The sequence below is a fragment of the Colletes latitarsis genome, chromosome 10 (genome assembly GCF_051014445.1).
Source record: "Colletes latitarsis isolate SP2378_abdomen chromosome 10, iyColLati1, whole genome shotgun sequence".
In the NCBI taxonomy this organism is placed as follows: domain Eukaryota; kingdom Metazoa; phylum Arthropoda; class Insecta; order Hymenoptera; family Colletidae; genus Colletes; species Colletes latitarsis.
In genome coordinates, this window is record NC_135143.1 from 15277661 (window position 1) to 15295849 (window position 18189).

At 42.4% G+C, this 18189-nt stretch overlaps 1 protein-coding gene across 3 annotated transcripts in view; it reads right to left on the reverse strand.

The window, feature by feature from the left end:
* The window catches only part of Wat (worker-enriched antennal transcript), a 48150-nt gene that overhangs the window by 18889 nt on the left and 11072 nt on the right, over positions 1–18189 (reverse strand). Inside the window, exon 1 of one of the 3 annotated variants that reach the window (XM_076774153.1) lies at positions 5038–5193. The exons of 1 other annotated variant lie outside the window; for it this stretch is intronic. In XM_076774153.1, the coding sequence (XP_076630268.1) occupies positions 5038–5052 (15 nt within the window). In that variant the 5' untranslated portion in view covers positions 5053–5193. Of the gene's footprint in view, positions 1–5037; positions 5194–5428; positions 5749–18189 lie in introns of those variants that run through there. One more of the 3 variants, XM_076774154.1, reaches the window with a different exon arrangement.

Sequence of the window (18189 nt, forward strand, 5' to 3'; positions counted from 1 at the left end):
AAAACATAGATATTCTTGAGGAGTAAAAAGTTACTTGCTAAACTTTACAGAGTCTTGGTATTATCTAATAAATTAACATCGTTATATCGTATGAGGCAACTCAGAGGCTCTTGGAAAGTCCGACTAGTAACTTTTTATCATAACAATTTATCGATGAAAAAGTTTGCCGATTTCAACAATCATGTATTCCAAATTGATCACTGGCAGGCAAAGGGAGACTTTTCTTGGAAGAGCAAATGAAAAATATACGATGAAATTTGTTTGTGCAAGACTTCCAATTGGAGAAAACTAGAATTTAAAAATTCATCTGTTGCGCGTACACTTCGACTCGACTAACGCGTCTGTCCATTAGTCGTCGTTTCCACTTGTCTTGATGTTTGCAGTCGTTAACGGCGCTATGGTATTATTAATGTACCTGTCATAATCGGTTCTAACTTGTTAGGATATAGTAAGGTCAATGGAACGCAAATGATAGCGTACCGTCATCAATGTTCACCAATACCGATACTAGTAGAAAGAACGAGTAATGGACAGACGCATTAACGCGAGTCAGGCTGAATCGCGAATCGGATGAATTCTTAAAAGATGTCAGTTGCTGCAACTCTGGCTTCTTTAACGCGTTCACTGCTGAAGCAATTTTTAAATGCAGGACTAGATTTTTACGCGATCTTAATCACGCAAGAAGATAAATGAGAAAATCGTGTATAATGATTTTGTACGATCCAATAAGATAGAGAACATGTGCAACAGATTTTCTGATGGAAAGACGTTACGAAAAACAAATATCTGGGGTTGGTTATTTTTCGCGGAATTTCAAAACGCACGATTAGCTGATTAAGATTTTTAATAGAAGATTAAATATTCTCCGCCCTGTGACGAATGGTTCCTTGTGCTATCCTAGCGTGAAAAAAGCTTCGACGACGGAAAGGTCGGCGAATATCGCGAACATAATCCCCGCCTACGGTTAGTATAAAGAGCTACGCGAAACAGAGCTTCCACACTGGTGCAACCGCGTGATTTACGGGTCGACAGAAGCGCAGTTACCGTTTACCGATGAGGAAAAACAAACGAATGATAAAACGGCGATGAAATCGGCCTTTCAACCGTATGACTAATCGGGCTCGGTACGCCGGCACGCGGCACTAAGCACGATTTATGTGTACCGATGAATCGTTCACGCACAACAAGCGGATTCCGTTATTTGGGAAAACGCGCGAACCGCGTCAGACATCCGCGATTTATTCGCGAACGTTGCAACTACGTCGAAAGCTCAAAAACTCCAAGAGAAATTCAAGCATCCGCGAATTACCACGTCCGGAAAACTGAATTTTTTAATCGTGAGAAGACTTAACCGCGTAATGAACTGCATTTATTTTTTACTTTATACCCAATTTTTTTTCTGTGCAATGGAGAGATCATTACCACGTACTGGCAAAGAAAAACAACGGGCTCGTGGAACGTTGTCGCGCGAAAGTCCGAGGAATTTTGAGGCAAGAACTCTACGAGACGCCTTAAATCGTGAGCGAAGGATACGACCGCAGGACTCGCGTGTCATTCACGCACCAGATCCCTCGAAATCGGTTAGAAACAGTAGAGGATTTTGCTGGTGGCACGTAATGTCTCCGCAATATCGGCTGTCTCTTATTACACGCAACGCCGAAGATTTTTTCACTCGTTCCCAGCAAAAGTCGATAAACGATCGATGTAAAAGGATCTCCGTTTTTACCGGAATGCATACTATTAGCTTTGTTACTCGTATTATATTTTTTGTCTTCAATTTTCATCGCCTTCCGCGTCTATCGCCAATTATACCAGAATTTTACGAAGAAAACTTGTTAAACAATCTCTCGAGACAGGATCAAGTTGCTATTTCTAGAACCAGAACCGACGACACGAGATATCCCCGACTGGTGACTATTGAAAAAATAAAAATTTTCTTTCAATATCGTGTCCTTTAATTTTAAAGTATCGCAACTTTAAAATTTCCTTCGATAAATTCTAACATATAATTATGTGTACCAATAACCTACTCGAATGGTTGCTGCAATTCTGATCAACTGATTGATTAAAGAAATATTATCTCTGGACTTTCACATCTGGTCTGTATAAAAAAAAATCTTAGAAAAAATTATGCATTTCGGGTTTCGAAAATAAATGAAGATTGATGGTGTTACTCTCTGATGAAGTATATTCGCTCGAAATTACCCAGTTCGATGGCGAGGCGCGACGTTTCGCGGTTGCAAAATGTCCGGCTAATACGTTTTACATAACCGGTCATCGTCGTTTCGAGTCGATCGGAGCGAGACGAATCCTTGGAAAATCTCGCGACGCGACTGTGTTCCCCGGGTGTCAGTGTTTTCGCCGCCTGCTCGGCACGCTCGCGGGATTAATATCCCCGCGAATCGTTTCGCAAGAGGCTATCGAATCCCGCGATCGCGTGACCAGAACCGGAGACCGAGTTTTCATTTTAGACGGCGGTTAATGGCGTTTTTCGTGCGTGACTCCGCGAATACTGGGACGAAAAACGCGCCGAGAAGAAATTGAACGATGTCATTTGCAGCTTCGTTGCACAATCCTCTTCTTTTCAAGCCATTTCCTTTGAATGACAATAGGCCAATAATTACACGGCGCGGAATATCTGTTCTCTAAAACGTGAAATTAATTACGATTGATTCTCTATCTATATAACTATTGAAATATTATGACTTGTTTTATATACACCACTTTTAAGAATCAAGCGTTATAAATAGCTTTAATACTAAATAAATAATTTGAACAAATGTTGAGGATAGCCCAGAACACCTGAACACTCAACGCGTTAGGGAGGAAGAAAATAAATAACTATGCAATTACTGGCCATAAAAACGTCAGGTTCAGCAATGACGAAGACAATTTAACGACTCGAAACGTGCAAGGTTCGGTTGGGAAGTTCGACTGGAGGAGAGTTTGCGGTGAGTCACGAGAAGAATTTTCTTCTATTAACTCAATCGGCTGGAAATCGTCTTCCTGACAGACGCGTTGCCACTCGATGGTTGCGTAATGGTCGAGCAATCCCGTATCAGACGGACGCGTTAGTTCAGCAGCGAACGTTACGACAGCCCGGGGCAAGGACGTGGACCTGTCTCGCCGACGGCTACGATCTCGTGAATGAACCCGACGAGTTCGCGGATTTACGTTACTGGCTCGCCCGCGTCCGTTCAACTTCTTCCTGTAACAGTACTCCGCCCCGCTTATTGCACGTTAGGGGTTCTTGCGAATCACCCCCCAATTGTTTAGATTTCTTGCGGACGACAGCCATGTGATTAAAAACCAGGGACTAAAAGTAACAGGTATCCTAGCAACTGTGAAATGAATCAAAACAATATGACAAAAAATATCAATTTCAATTATTCTAGAACCACCCTGTGCATTCTCCTGTAATAATTGGCAAAATACAATAGAGAATCATCTTGCGCAGCTAAGAAGAAGGAATAATTTCAGTAGCACCGAGACAACTAGGTCTCTCGAAACGCATATCGAAACTTTTACTTCGAAGAGTGCTTAGGCTCTCTCGAAACCATCGGACCAGAGAATACTTCCTGACACGCGTCGTTGCCGTACGAAAACTAACAATCACGGACAGAATTGTTTTTTTACCGGCAGCGTGCAATTAGCTGAAGATTGTCGCGATTTCTTTCGGGATCCTAATTACGACGATGAATACAGATGAGCGTACGGATAAACGAGATGCTGGCGACCGTGTACCGTGCTTCGCGATCCGAGGCGAGGCTCCGCAAACGAGAATGTAGAAAGTCGCGGCATAATGCCTGAATCTTGCGTTTTGCACGCTTTTACACGGTCACGAAGAAGAACCTAAACCAAGACCAGCCGCGCTACTGCTCTCCCTTTTCTAACGACGGACGTTATCGCGGTCAGAGTCGCTCGTAGAAGATGTCAGACTCGCGTCGGATTAAAATTGATGCCGCAAAACAGACCCGCAATTACCAACACCGATAATTCGCGATTAACCGACAATCGTAGAAAGTTTGCGTGAAAGGTTCAGAGTCGCTTCTGACCGATTTTCGCGATTCGCGTCGACTCGAGTCCGGATTTTAGTCAAAGCTCACCCTGCAAAACATGATATTTATCTCCTAACACAGTCGTTCTTGGCTTTTTTTTTAAGTCGAGTTCGAAAGAAGGTAGTTAAAATTTTTAGCCTCCTAAGAATGGTTCAAAGCAGCGTTCTGGAAAATCTCTAAGATGACGCTGTACTACAGTGGGAATAAGAATATCTCTTCTGCTGCGTTTACATAGCTTCCGAAAGCGGTAAATTACATAAAAGATTTCTAATACGATGAGTCGAAGTTTTTTTATATTACAACTCATCGTTATATAACTCTGCGTTTCATTCATATAGTAACAGTGAAGACGGTGATTATATTATATTACGATTTATCGTAATTCAACAGAGAATGAAACTGTGATTGATAACCTACCACGGATACGAGTTCAAGTTTAGCTTCGCCGAGTAGAGAGTTCTCTTAAATCTGATCTCTATGGTGAAGGTGAACTTTTGCAAATTAACTGATTAAACATGCACTTTTTCTTTTAATTTCATATAAAACGTCAAAAACTGGGGTTTCTTTATGAATAAATTGACAGTTCTGCCTTATCTCTTCGATTGATCTTTATAAAGGATTCGTATTAAAGATCGAAACGTTTACTAAATAGATCAACTATTCTTGGATCATGTATGCGATACACAAATATATGTTAAACGTTGCAATGTCAAAAATTGTTTGCATAGGAAATAATCTTGAAGCGAACATGGTTGTTTTTCACTAGATTTATAAACTCAGAGCACAAGACAACAATGGTCGGAACGATAAATCCACAGTAACCAGTTACAGAGATGGGCAAATAGAGAGACGTTTGATCCGAGATTCGTTCGATAAGAATTGCAATTTGAATTATGGGAATTATTCAATTAAGATTCTGGCCATCTCGATAACCGGAAATTCGGAAGAAGAAATGTATGAAACGAAACCGTGTTCTCACTTGCAACAGCGACATTCTGTCTTCCCGGGTCGATCTTCCGTCCGTTCGACTGTCAATTCGTACGACTGCCAACGGGCCACATTTCCCGCTAGGCGGTGTAAATAGGATCGACGTACCACCAGTCGCACGTCCACCGATCGAACGAGTCGCGCGCGTGCCGAAACACCAGCGTTAAAGTCTCCGGCGCGATCGAACAGAGCCGCGAGCCGGTTCGCGCTATCTGCTCTCGCGAAAGTCTATCCCCCACCGATTTCACCGCCCCCTCCAATTAATCGTGGCTCGAAACCGACCGAGAAAAGCTTCCCTTTCCCATCGCGATTCTCTTCCGTGGCATCGTAGTCTCTCTCTCTCTTTCTCTTTCTCTCTGCATTTGTGCAGGAATATTACTTACGATTCTCATGGTGTGGCCGGTGGAATCCTAACCGTAGAGCAGGTGTTGTCACGAGGCGAGTGTTCTTGCACGTTGCACCAGTCGGGCGCGAACTGCAGTCGAGTTCTGCGTTCGATCTAAACGCGATCCACGAAGCCCAAGGTGGTGGTGCCACGCGTTTCCTCTGTCAGAGAGGGTACGTTCTCGGGTGGCTGGAAAGGAGCAACGGAGGCCTCCTGCCGGCGGAAGGTCGACAAGTAGACTGGGTTAGTTCGAGAGCAGACCAAATGGATAGCGATAAAGGTGGATCGTAGGTGTATGAGCTACGCTTGCCGCACCGGGACCGTTTGACGCGAGGTGGGGGCTGTTCCTGGGACTTATATGTCGCCGTTGGAGGTCACTGTGGCTCTTTTTCCCTGCCCCCTTGGCCCCCGTGGATCCGAGCCCCTCTATAGCGGCCCTTGACGATGGTCAAGGTGAACCCTGCCTACCGGGGACAACACGCGACCAACCGATCGCCGTCCGACAGATCGCTTCAGGGAAATTGTGACGACGCGCCGCCTTTTCAAACGCTCGACCGCGAAATATTGATTTTCAACGTTTACAGATCATCGACAACAATTCTGAATAGATATCGAAGACTAACTTTTTAATTATTTTCTTTGTATATTCGAAATATTTAACGGAGAAAATGAACTAGTCGAAGAGTCTGAAAGCTATTTTATTTGGAACTGATTGAATTTTAATGGAAGCATAATTGTTTTAACAAATTAAATTTGAGTACACTAGTCCTTATCAATATCTATTTTACACACTGTGAATAGTATTTCTAAAAATTCCAAAAAAAGCGTAGAAACGAATCTGTCAATTCCCAAATAGCATCCGGAATCCGGATTCCGTTTTCGACAAGTCATAATTCGACATTCGAGTCGACGCTTTGGTGACTTTTCCGAAGGTCTGACGCTCCAACTTCCTACAATCGATGCGATTGTCGTACCTTGATTTATTTACCTAATGAAATCCACGTGTCGCGACGATTCCAGAGTAAAAAAACCGATAAAATATTATGCGTCGTCGAGGAGCGTAAAATCCCAGACGACTAATGTCATTGCAAGATCAAATTATCGTCGATTACCCACGCGTTCTGTCACCACGATATTCACGATATCCCGGTGACGTTTCTGAACGATTATAGCATCGTGCTCTCGATCGGAATCCGGATCTGTAACCGCAATTAATGACGTCAGACGCGGTCGGAAGAACAATTGTCCGATCAGCGAGGATTTCATAAGAACGGCCATTGTTTCCAGGGAAATTAACACGAATCGTCCATACCTGGTTTTAGGGAGCTCTTTTGGTATATAATTGATTTATCGCGGCGTCGTACGGTGGTTTCCAGCTAAAAATACATTTTGTCGATTAGAAATAGTATCGAGTCATAAAAAAATGTTTCGACAGGAGGGCAATTATAGAAGCACAGTCGAATAATGAAACGTTCGAATAATAGACTGTTTCGAAGATAATTTCAGCGTCCAAATAAGTAAGTCGTTCGTAAACGAGTGAAAGTTCTCGTGAAATGTATTCTTGACCTTTAAGGAGAGGAACTTTTAAGAATCGTCTGTCCGTCCATCGAGGATCGTTTCGATCTTCACTCGAGGCCAGCCCTCGTGAGAAAGGGCTCGATAATGGACGACGTGCGCCTCGTCGCGTCGGTTTCTTGACCTTCGTTAAAAATGGAATCGCCGACCTTAACCCGGTAATTAGCGTGCTTTCAGCCGCGACACGGTGCAAGGCGACCGCCCGATGCTTTCCAATACCACGGGCAACGCGAGGAAGGTTGATCCTTGAACGATCGAGCAACCTGGATCTCCTAAATTCGATTCGTTCGACGAGGACAAGAAATATATCCAACCGTTGCGCGATCGTTGATCTTACCGAAAGTTGCCTGCCCGAAACGTTCGAGAATTTCTTATTTCCTTATGGTTATTATGCAACGTATTTTAGCAAGAGTGTGAGATTCGAGGCAAACAATCTCCCAAGGAATTCATAAAAAGGACAATGTTTTCTTTGTACTTGGTGCCTTGGCGTGACAATAGAGAGGCAGGACAATGAAATTGGGAAAGAGATTTCTCTTGGCATTGAGAGGAATTTTATATTAATATTTTGATAGATCGCAGAACGACGTTAAACGCGCGCGAATAAGCGCGTAATCCACGCCGAGTTAATTAGGAATCCGGATCGATCAGCGAATTACGCGACCAATTACCTCTTCAACCTATTCGCGGCAATTATCGCGGCGGAATGCAAACTATCTCCGGATTTATCTCTAATTAGCACGATTCAAGACTCCAACTTTTATCGCTGTATCGACAGAATTGGGGGCAAAGAAACTCCTCGTTGGTAAACGTTCAACGATCATCGCGTCCAAGAAATATAGAGTCTGGCGGTGTTCGCGGGTTCAAACAGCGGCCAGAAACTTTTCATTAAGTTCGATCTCCGCGAACGTAGCAACGGCTAACGCGAACGAATGCGATCTTGCACGGCTCCGATCGAAACGAGTTATTTCGCTTACGCTTTATTACGGGTAATAAGCGAGCAATCCGAAAGTCGAATATACGGTAAATTGCATCGCGAGAATACGATTCAACGATCCATGATCTTGAATCAACATCCAGCAACAAGAAATAGCGGTTTGTCTTTAGATCTCTCCTTGAAATGTATATTTCCTTTCTTGTTCCAAAGCACGGACAACTTTTAAACACAACTCCCGGCGATATAATTATCCTTCCTCGAAATATCAATTTCGTGCACGAGATATCGACCGTGGCCAACGGAGCACGAACGACGGGCCTTGATCGATTGGGATCGCCCTACAGAGACACCGTCCTTCGTTGCATTTTCGATCGTCGATCTCGCTTTCTCGGTTATTAAATTGGCGCGTTAGAGCGGACGGCAGAAACGAGTGAGAGACGAACAGGGAGCGGAATAAAACAGAAAAAGAAAAAGATGAAGGTCGACGGTGAACTGTGCAATTACCGTGGGACGTATCGTCGTAAAATTGGAAAATTAATTGTACGGACAGCGGCTGAGAATCCTTATGAAAGTCTAACGAAGGTTCCAGTTATTCCGCGACCAGCGCGATCGGAAAAAATGGAACCCACGGTGAAACGTTCGAACGACGCCGACCTTAATTAACGTCGCGATGGACAATTTGTGTGCCTCGCCAACGTCATCGGGTAAACGTGGCCTAACTTATCATTAGTTAATTACAGAGATGGGCTCTCGAGTGGTCGTTGATTCTCAAAAGTTCTGGAAAACCTTCGCATCTACTGTATATAAATTCCACCAACTGGACCCAAGTAAAATTTAAATTTGCAAACGTAACGCACAAATATGAAAATATACAAACCGAGCAAAAATTTCTGCAGAAAATTGAGTGATACGAACAACCCTTCTACTTTATTTACCTAATTTAAACTGGCAAGTCTTGTCAAGAACCTCGAAGATATGTAATTCGTTGCAGATTTATAACAACGTGTCTGCACGTGAATGCATTGTGAGGGTCCCAGGTGAAATGTAGCGAGTCACTCCCTGTTAAAATTATACCACTATTGTGACTTCAGACTCTCGTAACGAATAATGAACGGAATTGCGATTGAGTAACGAGAAACTATGTACTCGAGTATTGTGGAATCCTTTTCCACTATCAGACGCTGCATTCAAGTTTGCGCAATGGTTTCTCACTGAGCAATCGTAGAATCCGGTGCATTCGAATATCCGACCGCGGATCATATTCATAGACAGCTTATTTAATGGCATAATCGACCTCGTCGTATCGTCGCCCCTGGACTAAATCGCTTGGAAGAAGCTATCACGGACGGATAATTTTTTTTCTTTTCATCGATGGAATTAAATTATTAACGAGATCGTCGGAGGCGTAAATGGTTATCGATTATCGAGAGGCCTCCAACGGCGTAGAAATCATTTGCGTCCAGCCGTCACGCGGAAGAATTTTGCTCGAGTTTTCCAGGCCATGCAGAAGGTGATCAGGAACACCTTGTACTCTGATTTTGTATGTACGGTCTCGCGTTCTACTTGTCGCGACTTTAATTGCATCTTCGGACTGCAAACGATCTAATTATCCGTGAATTGGAAATCGACGACAAACGTCGCGCTCCATTAATTCCACGGGACAACGTCCACGGGAATCCCATTAAATCATTTTATCACTTTCGATAGCTACACACATTCCAACCGTGACCTTTCCTGGATTTATTCCAGTCAGCAAAAATTCAGATAACGACTGGGAAATTTATTAAACGACGCATCGATTCAACCGAGAATAATAAGTAAATTCAGCCTGCGAAGAAAAGACAATCGAAGCACGACCGACCTTGAACCACGCGTTTCTGTGGTCCTTGATATGTCGGAACGGTCTGGTGATTTATAGAAACGTCCACCAGTGTCCAGGAACTGTAACAAGTCACGTTCAACGCTCGTAGCCGAATCGTTCCAAACGCTTCTGTTCCGGTTGCGAATCGTACACAGTGAGTCAGACGCCCAGACAACTTTCTATCTCTGGCTAGGAATTTCAACCGAACAATACATTCTGCAGACGTGTTTGCTTCTACCTTGTTCGTTACCAGAACCGCGAGTTATATTTAGATTTTCGCGGCGATTCGTCGAGAGTGCAGTCTGGTACTTTGATCCGAAAGTGAAATTGTTTATACGAGGGAACAATTGGATCGGAATTACAAGACGCATACATTGCGTAATGTACCTTGTTGTTTTCCTTAATTCACGATCAAAATGTCGAACGTGGACTTTGAGATCTCGTGTCTCTGATTTGAATCTTGAGTTCTGTAATTAGAAGCAAACGTCTAATGATGCGAAAGGTAAAAATCCCATATAGTTAACGGTACAGAAAAATTGCATAACATTGCAAGACACCGACCGCGCGTGCAGTACTCGAGTTCTGCAATGGCGGCGTCCGACTGTAGAAAGACACATACAAAATTATATCTAGAGCAACCACAAGTAACTGGTTATAAATACTCTAGCCATCTATTTTAGAAACGGAGGAAATATTGCACAAAATATTCTGACACATCGACCGATAAAAGACTTTTATCAGCATCCATAATTTTTATGGTAATAATAAATAATAAATACGCAAAAAAGAACCGTCCGTTATTTTTATTCGCACCTGAGAATCCGTATGAAAACGTAAAAGTTTCCAAGTATATTTTCAACACTTTCCAAAAACTTTTCGCTCTCTGAAATGAACAGCTCTTTGAAATATAACCGGTGAAGATTTTGCAATAAATTCCAAGCTGACGCGTCCGGTTCGCGAAATTCGCAAAATTCGCGAACTTCTCGCATCACCGCCGGAAGTGGACGTCTGGTACTTCCGTTGCAGACGAATTCAGCTCATGGACGTTCGATGCGCGTGACGCAGCGAGTAAATTGCAGGTCTGTTACTCGGAAGGCGGTGCAACCCACCGAAGACGCAATTAGCAATACGAATGCACCTTTTATGAGGTCACGACGTTGCCTTCGTGCAACGGGCTCGTTAGTCGATTTTTCTTCTCCTTCGTGCCGCGACTCCTTCCAGGAAAGCTTTCGATCTATTTAACCTTGAAAACGGTCTTTTTCTCCATCGTACCGTATGGTAATTTCATTTTAAACGCCCGAGCAATCGAAGAAAACAGAACCGACGAGGAAGTCGTACGAGTCGGTGTTCATGGTTTCTTGGTATTCAAATAAATTTCGTGAAACATCCGCGAAGAATTCAAATAATGCTCGCCAATCTTCGTTCCTGCGGCATGCCAGGAGCCGATGGGATTTGATATTAGATTTAGAAGCTATTTTTAGATTATCCTCGAGGGTTCCGCGTTACACCTGATGGGATTTTATCGCGTCTGGCGGGTACTGTACGCGAGGGACGCGATCCTGGCACAAGGACGTCGTTCCAGTGTAACAACCTAATTTCCTATTCGTTAACCGAACGGAAGGACGTCGGGAAAAAGCTGTATCTGAACGCGAAATTGAAATCTCGGGGAAAGACAATGTTACTCCGACTGTGCGATACATTATGTATGTTATCCCATGGGAGCGGCGGAAAAGAAGACACCCCATTGATGCATCTTTCTCGTTAATTTCGAAGCCGACGCTAAACGGGACTTGCTACGATCGAAGCTCTGACGTAACGTCGTCTCAGGGCCCACGGGTAGGCCGAGCTGCCAGCGAATTAACCTGATTCCCGCGTGTTATGCGATCGTGTTTTCAGGCCGCGCGAACCACGTGCCTCTGCGGAAACCAGTGACTTTCGATGCAACACACGCAGCCAGAAGAATTTCATTCGTCCTGTTCGGCGAGGGTAACTTGTAAATTCGCCAATTCCCTTTTCTTTCTTTCGCGATATTACCGTCACGATTACGATTTGCTTCGATTTAGAAAGTCCACGACTCCCGCGGAAAATCATTTCGGAATTTTCGCCGTAGGCGACTGGTTTATGACACGCAAATTGCGGACCGAGTCATAAAGCGAAGCGAAAAATGACGGCCAATCTGCGGGAAACATTAAATCAAGGCTCGTTTCGGAGAAGATTTTTGTTTGGCCGCGCACCTTGTGATTTTAATTCGCTAAAATTCCGTAGACGATACTTTATAATATTAGAAAGCTTGCGAAAGCAGCTGAGCGATAAATATTTACCCCGTGTGGAAATTGAGCAAACGCGAAATTCGTGGAACAACAACGCGAAAATGTAAAAATTATTGTGACAACGAGGCTAACAACGCGCTGACACTTCGCGCCGCAAAAACATTATAGCGTTCTGATCGGTGAAATAATTTGCTCGAGGAAATCGAGAGGCCAGTCCGAACTGTCTAAATTTGCGTAATAGCAAATTCCATTAGGCGTACGCTCCACCTTTGATTGAACGATTACGACAGCCCCGCGGCGGTACATGCAGATCGCTGTAACCGAGAAATTAGGCTAGTAGCTGCAATTTCGCGTTCGAGTAAATAGATACCCTGTCATGCGGTCGGGCATTATAATTCTATAAAATACATCTAATAACGCAACTAAGATCGTGGCGACAACAGTTTTGAAATACGGTGCTACGGTTTACGAACTACGTGTTAGCAACTTGTGGTAAACTGAATTTCTACTCTATCGAGAACGCTGAAAAGAAGCAAGAGGGACTTGGGCTACTTTCATAACAGTGGCCATAAGTGGCACACCATACAGAAATTGGTGGTTCCATCTAGTGGTAGAATGAAAATGATTTCTCCAGAAACTTCGATCACAGACGAGGTATACGAGTAGACCTTTCACCTAATGTATTTTTTCGGCCCGTTTCTCTGGGGCTCTAGAACCCCATTACCATTTCCGTGCCACTCGCAACGTTACCAACAGATTTAGAAATGAACACAAGAAGAAGTGAGACAGAAAATTAAATTACAGAAATTTTATTATTTTTTAACGGAATGAAAGCTGTACGGTTCATAATTGGACATTAATCGATTAATTTCATTGGAGTAATCAATCGATTAAGATTAATATCGCTGTACCACGAGTGTCTTATAACATAAGATACTCTTCTCCAAAATGGCACAAAATGTTAAAAAGACCATGCATCAAATTGCAAGGGGATCCTCGTAAGAAGGCTTTAATCTTCGTAATGGTTTTAATGGGTCGATTAATGGCTAGCTTATGGTCACTGGTGGTCAACAGTGAGGCTGACATTAAGGTCAGCGGTCCAGTGAAGATCCAGAAAGGGTCAAGAGATGGGGCCAATCGAAATAGCATTGTTCTCTAACAGTTCTTATCTCTTCATGTTGACACTGTCTCCCCACTCTTCGACTTCCCCACTGGAAGGCTACCGCTGGACAAACATTCTTCAGTTCCCCTGGAGCATCCAGGGGAATCGGGTCTCGCGGGCCTACGTCAGGCCATTCGTGGAGCGGCGACCACTGGGGGGACCAGGAGTGACCAGGAGTGACCAGGGCTGGCCAGGACTGACCAGAACTGACCACTACTGACCACTACTGACCAGTGCTGACCAGTGGAGATCCGATGACTGACCACTACTGACCACTACTGACCAGTGCCGGACCGTGATGACCACTGGTAAGAACTATTTAAAATTGCTCTCCCCACTTCTATTTTGTTGTTTGATACCAATTCAACGTTATGGAACTGTCTAACACTTTTGCTAAATTACGAATCGTTTCTTATGTTACAGCTGGACCTCTGGTGCTGCTTCCTTGGTAATGATAACTAATGCTCAACAAGTAGTAAGTTCACTTTACTTGTTTATGTTATTATCACAGAATTGACCAGTTTATTTTATTTGTTTGGTCATAATTCGGTGTTGTTTTACTGTCCGGTTTTATTTGATTATTATGTGTTCCTCCTCTATTTCTACTTCTGCCTTATTTTTTGAATTGGCATAATTGTGTTGGATCATGTACCATTTTTGTTTGTATATTATTTTATGTATTTTGTTTGTATATTATTTTATGAATTTCGATGTCACTAATTAGAATAAGATTTTTATTCTTGGTCTATTTCGCTAAGATATTTTGTTTAATTCTTGGGTATTTTCATTCTTTGATTTCATCGTTGGATTTTCAATTCTGCGTTGGATTTTCAATCTTTGTTTCTGTTCGTCTTTGAAATTTGTATGGTTCTTCGGACAATTTTTGTAGTCATTTGCTATTTTACTTCGACATTATACTCTCGTTACGCAAGTATAGGTAGAATACTTTGTTCGTAACATGTGTAAATTTTGTACATTTCCTTAGGTAGGTCTAGCATCGAGAATCTTATAGATTCTCACTTTTAGGTACATCAGCACGACTAATTATTCCATCGCTTCGTCTAGTTTGCATGGTGTTTATTAAATTTCCTTTGTATGTCACTAATATGGGTATCAATTTTAGTTTCAGATTATTCGCAGGGACATCGAGGGAGTACGCCACATCCGCCGAGGGACATTTAATTCTAAGTCGGTTAGATTTAAGCTTCGTCGCGAATCTTAAAATTAACGTCGAAGATTTCTTTATTCTACATATTTTCGCGTTTTACCAAGCAATTATTCAATAAGTAGCTTCTCGTTTTCTCGTTCCCTCGTTCCTAGCTTCGGTCACCGCTGTTTCATCGATTGAAACATGTGATCGGCCGTGTATCTGGTCCGAAAGATCTAATCGCCTTCCCTTGGTAAGCTTGATTGAGGGAAAACGGCACTTCGCTGGAAGGTGTGGAGTTTCCGTATTCTGCGGAAACGCATACCTTCCAGCGGAAGTCGACCCTGTCTCAGGTACTCTCTCTTTGTCAGACAGCCTAAGTCGGGTCCTTCGGGCTCCCGGCGGGTTGCGTTGGAGAAATGGAGACCTCGATTCGGGGTTGCAGTTCTCTGTTTTCTTGTTGAGATCGAGTTAGCAAGGGCAGTAGGTTCGATCCTCGGATCCGCTGCACGGTTCAGCATCGCGTTACGTCGCGTATCCCACGACTTAGCTTCATCCCTCTTTTTAACCATATAATTGCTTGGTACAACATCCAAGGAACTTTGTTTCCTTCTATCGTCCGAATTTTAGATTCAACTTGACTAGACTTGAGCTTCGACGTTAATTTTAAGTCTCTAGTGTATCTGCGTATGCCAAGTAATTATTTAACAAGTAGTTTCTCTCGACTCGTTCTCTCGTTTCTTGCTTCGGTCACCACTGTTTCGTCGGACGAAACATGTGATCGGCCGTCTAGTTTGTCCGAAAGATCTAGTCGCCTGCCAATGATAGATCGATTTCTAGAAATAGAAATCAATCTACCAAGGGTAGTGTTGATTCGATCCGAAGATCTGCTGCACGGTTCAGCATCGCGTCGCGTCGCGTCTCCAACAATTTAGCTTCATCCCTTTTTAAACAAAATAATTACTTGGCATGACTAATCTAGTTTCTAAGGATGTAAAAGGGAGATCGATGGAACTTGGATTCCATCTATCTCCCTTCGGGTCTCCATTCGCAGCAACCTCCTCGTGGTGAGACCTGGGTAATATTATTTACGTTTAATTAATAATCGTATCGCTCTTAGCTGGGTAATGCAATTATTAATTAAAAACTAAATAATATTAGCAAATTGGCTGCGATCCGCCTTGCATAGGTCATCATGAATATAGAGCTTCTTCGCTAGGTTAGTTTTGATTCTCATTGATTCATCAAAGATTCTAGAGTATTGTCAGACGAGGTATACGAGTGGATCTTTTACCCAATGTATCTTTTCGACCCATTTTTATGGGGTCTCGAACCCCCATTATCATTTTCGTGCTATTTGTAATATTACCAACAGATTTAGAAATGAATTTCAATCCCTGCATAGTTAACTCACATGTATTTATGCACACACTACAGCTGTCAGCTCATCAATACTAATTCAGTGAATAGTTTGTCAACTGACCACCATCCATGAGAAGAGGGTGCTAAAATCACCCCTGAATTTTCAAGTCGGTATGGCAGTCAGATTGGGCTACGAAAGTCCATAAGGTGTAAGGTCTACTCGTATACATCGTCTGTGCTATCACCTAATGTATTTGTCTGATAACACTGTTATAAATCAATTTTTAGATTTATCAGGACACATATGTATAGCCTCCACATCTGTAGTATTACTCATTTTCTACTAGAAAATTCTCTTCTAGAAAGGTCTACTCGTATACCTCGTCTCTGCTTCGATCTTTTGTCCATAATCGTCTGTGGTAACGGCACAAACGAGGTATAGTATCGACTGTGGTAAATCTCAGTGTTAAGTTACCGACAGTCGATACAAAATGATAAATTTTATTTTTCTTAAGGATAGGATACATAGATGATACCTGATTGAGATTCTGGACTTGAACAACTCAGAAAATCAAAATAAGAACTGCTTTCAAAACAGATTATAAAGTAAAATAAAACAAGCTACAGATACTTCGAATTTCTAGTAAGCCGAATCTATGGGTTCTCTACTACTTAACTATCTTTTCTTCTCGTTAATGATAACGAGTCATGGCGCAAAGAAAGTTATTTTCTAGACTTTCTGTGCACTGTATATATTTACGTATTTTCACGTATTCGGAGGCAAGTAGCACACAACACATAAATATTCCATTTGTTTTAATTTCATCGAATGAAAATTGACTTCAACGATTCATGTGCTAATATACAAGTCGCTTTAACTTTCATTTTAATTTTGCATAAAGAGAACCAAAATCAAGATCGTAAGGTGGAAACAATTACAAATGTAATTTAGATCTTCGAAATACGAAAAGACACGCGTTGCTCTGAACGTTGAAAAAATATGATTAATTACAGTTACTGAGTAAAAAAAGGAAATCACATTGTAAATAACAAGTTGTTATTATTCATTCCGTAACTGCCATACCCAGTGCGAAGTTTATTCCTGCAGCGTCCTTCGTTACATTTACGCATTTCGATCCCTGCACGCACGCATAATAGAAACGATGACACAAGTTCATACAATTATTCTACCACGAATTTAATTAGCCGCAATTGCGATACATTTAACAAACTCGTTAGAAGTTGTATAATTCCAAAATGAGGCAAGATGCCTCGTAACTCATCTCGAATCAGTAGAGAATAAACACCTATGTCTAATTGCGTCGGTAGAGGATCGCCGAAATAGAGCAATTTAAGTGAAATTATACAAGAGATAGTAATCGTTTGCACACAATAGAACATTAATTAGCCGGCTAAGTGAAGGGCCATTTGGTTGTCTGGTAAACCGTATGTAGCAAGTACATCTATCTTCCTGTTAGCGATGCATCTGTACAACGAAGAATGATACACGTATTTGCCTAGATAGTAGCAATATTCCTTACATCCAGTAATAGCATAATTGCATATCCGTACGATTATTCAGAAAAGCTAATTCCACGTCTCGCGGGTACTAGAGTTTCTAATTATACCTATGCTCGCATGGATAATCCAGTGCCAGGGTAACATCCTCGTAATTGGTAGCTTAGATAATTGGTATTCGGGGAACTGGCGTTGCGTTATACTTTTAGTGTCAGAAGCAAAACGACTCGTCTTAGGAACGTTTTCGAATCTAGAAAGAAACGGATCCTCGACCATAGAGACGTCTAATGTTCGAGGATGTCGAATAAAATTGCATTTACCCGCGTCCTCGGTTCAACACGTTACGCAACGACGCCAGGATACGTAAAACTGTTCGTTGTAACTAACGATCCTTCTTTTCTCAACGATCTTATCAGCAATTAATAATTATTCTAATTACGTTAACAGGCCTCTGTATCGTCGACTTTAGATCAACGATAATGCTGATCCCGGAGGCTATCACGCCGCGTTAGATGCTGCCGCGAACATAAACACTCGATTACGCGTGTACGGTTAACACTTGGACGATAATGATGTCTTAATCACGGTTTAAACCTCGGCACATTGTATTTCATTTTATTAATGAAACTAGAGGCTGGCTCGAGCACGGAGAGGAATTTAAGATGCGATTGTACGATCAAGATCCATTCATTTATATCGTGGATTGTTTAATCCTTGGCGTCGACATTGGTTCTACCGTATTAATAATTACTGGCAATCAGACCTCGTAGAATTTTAGCAAGTCAACTCGACGCCGATGATATAATAATAATATGTCGAATTAGAAGTAACAAAGTGTCTCTTCTTTTTTCATCAGGACCCTCGAGTTTCGTAACTTTCCATCGACCTCGAGCAAGAGCACGAAGGTCTCGAGGCGATCCAAGGGAAAAT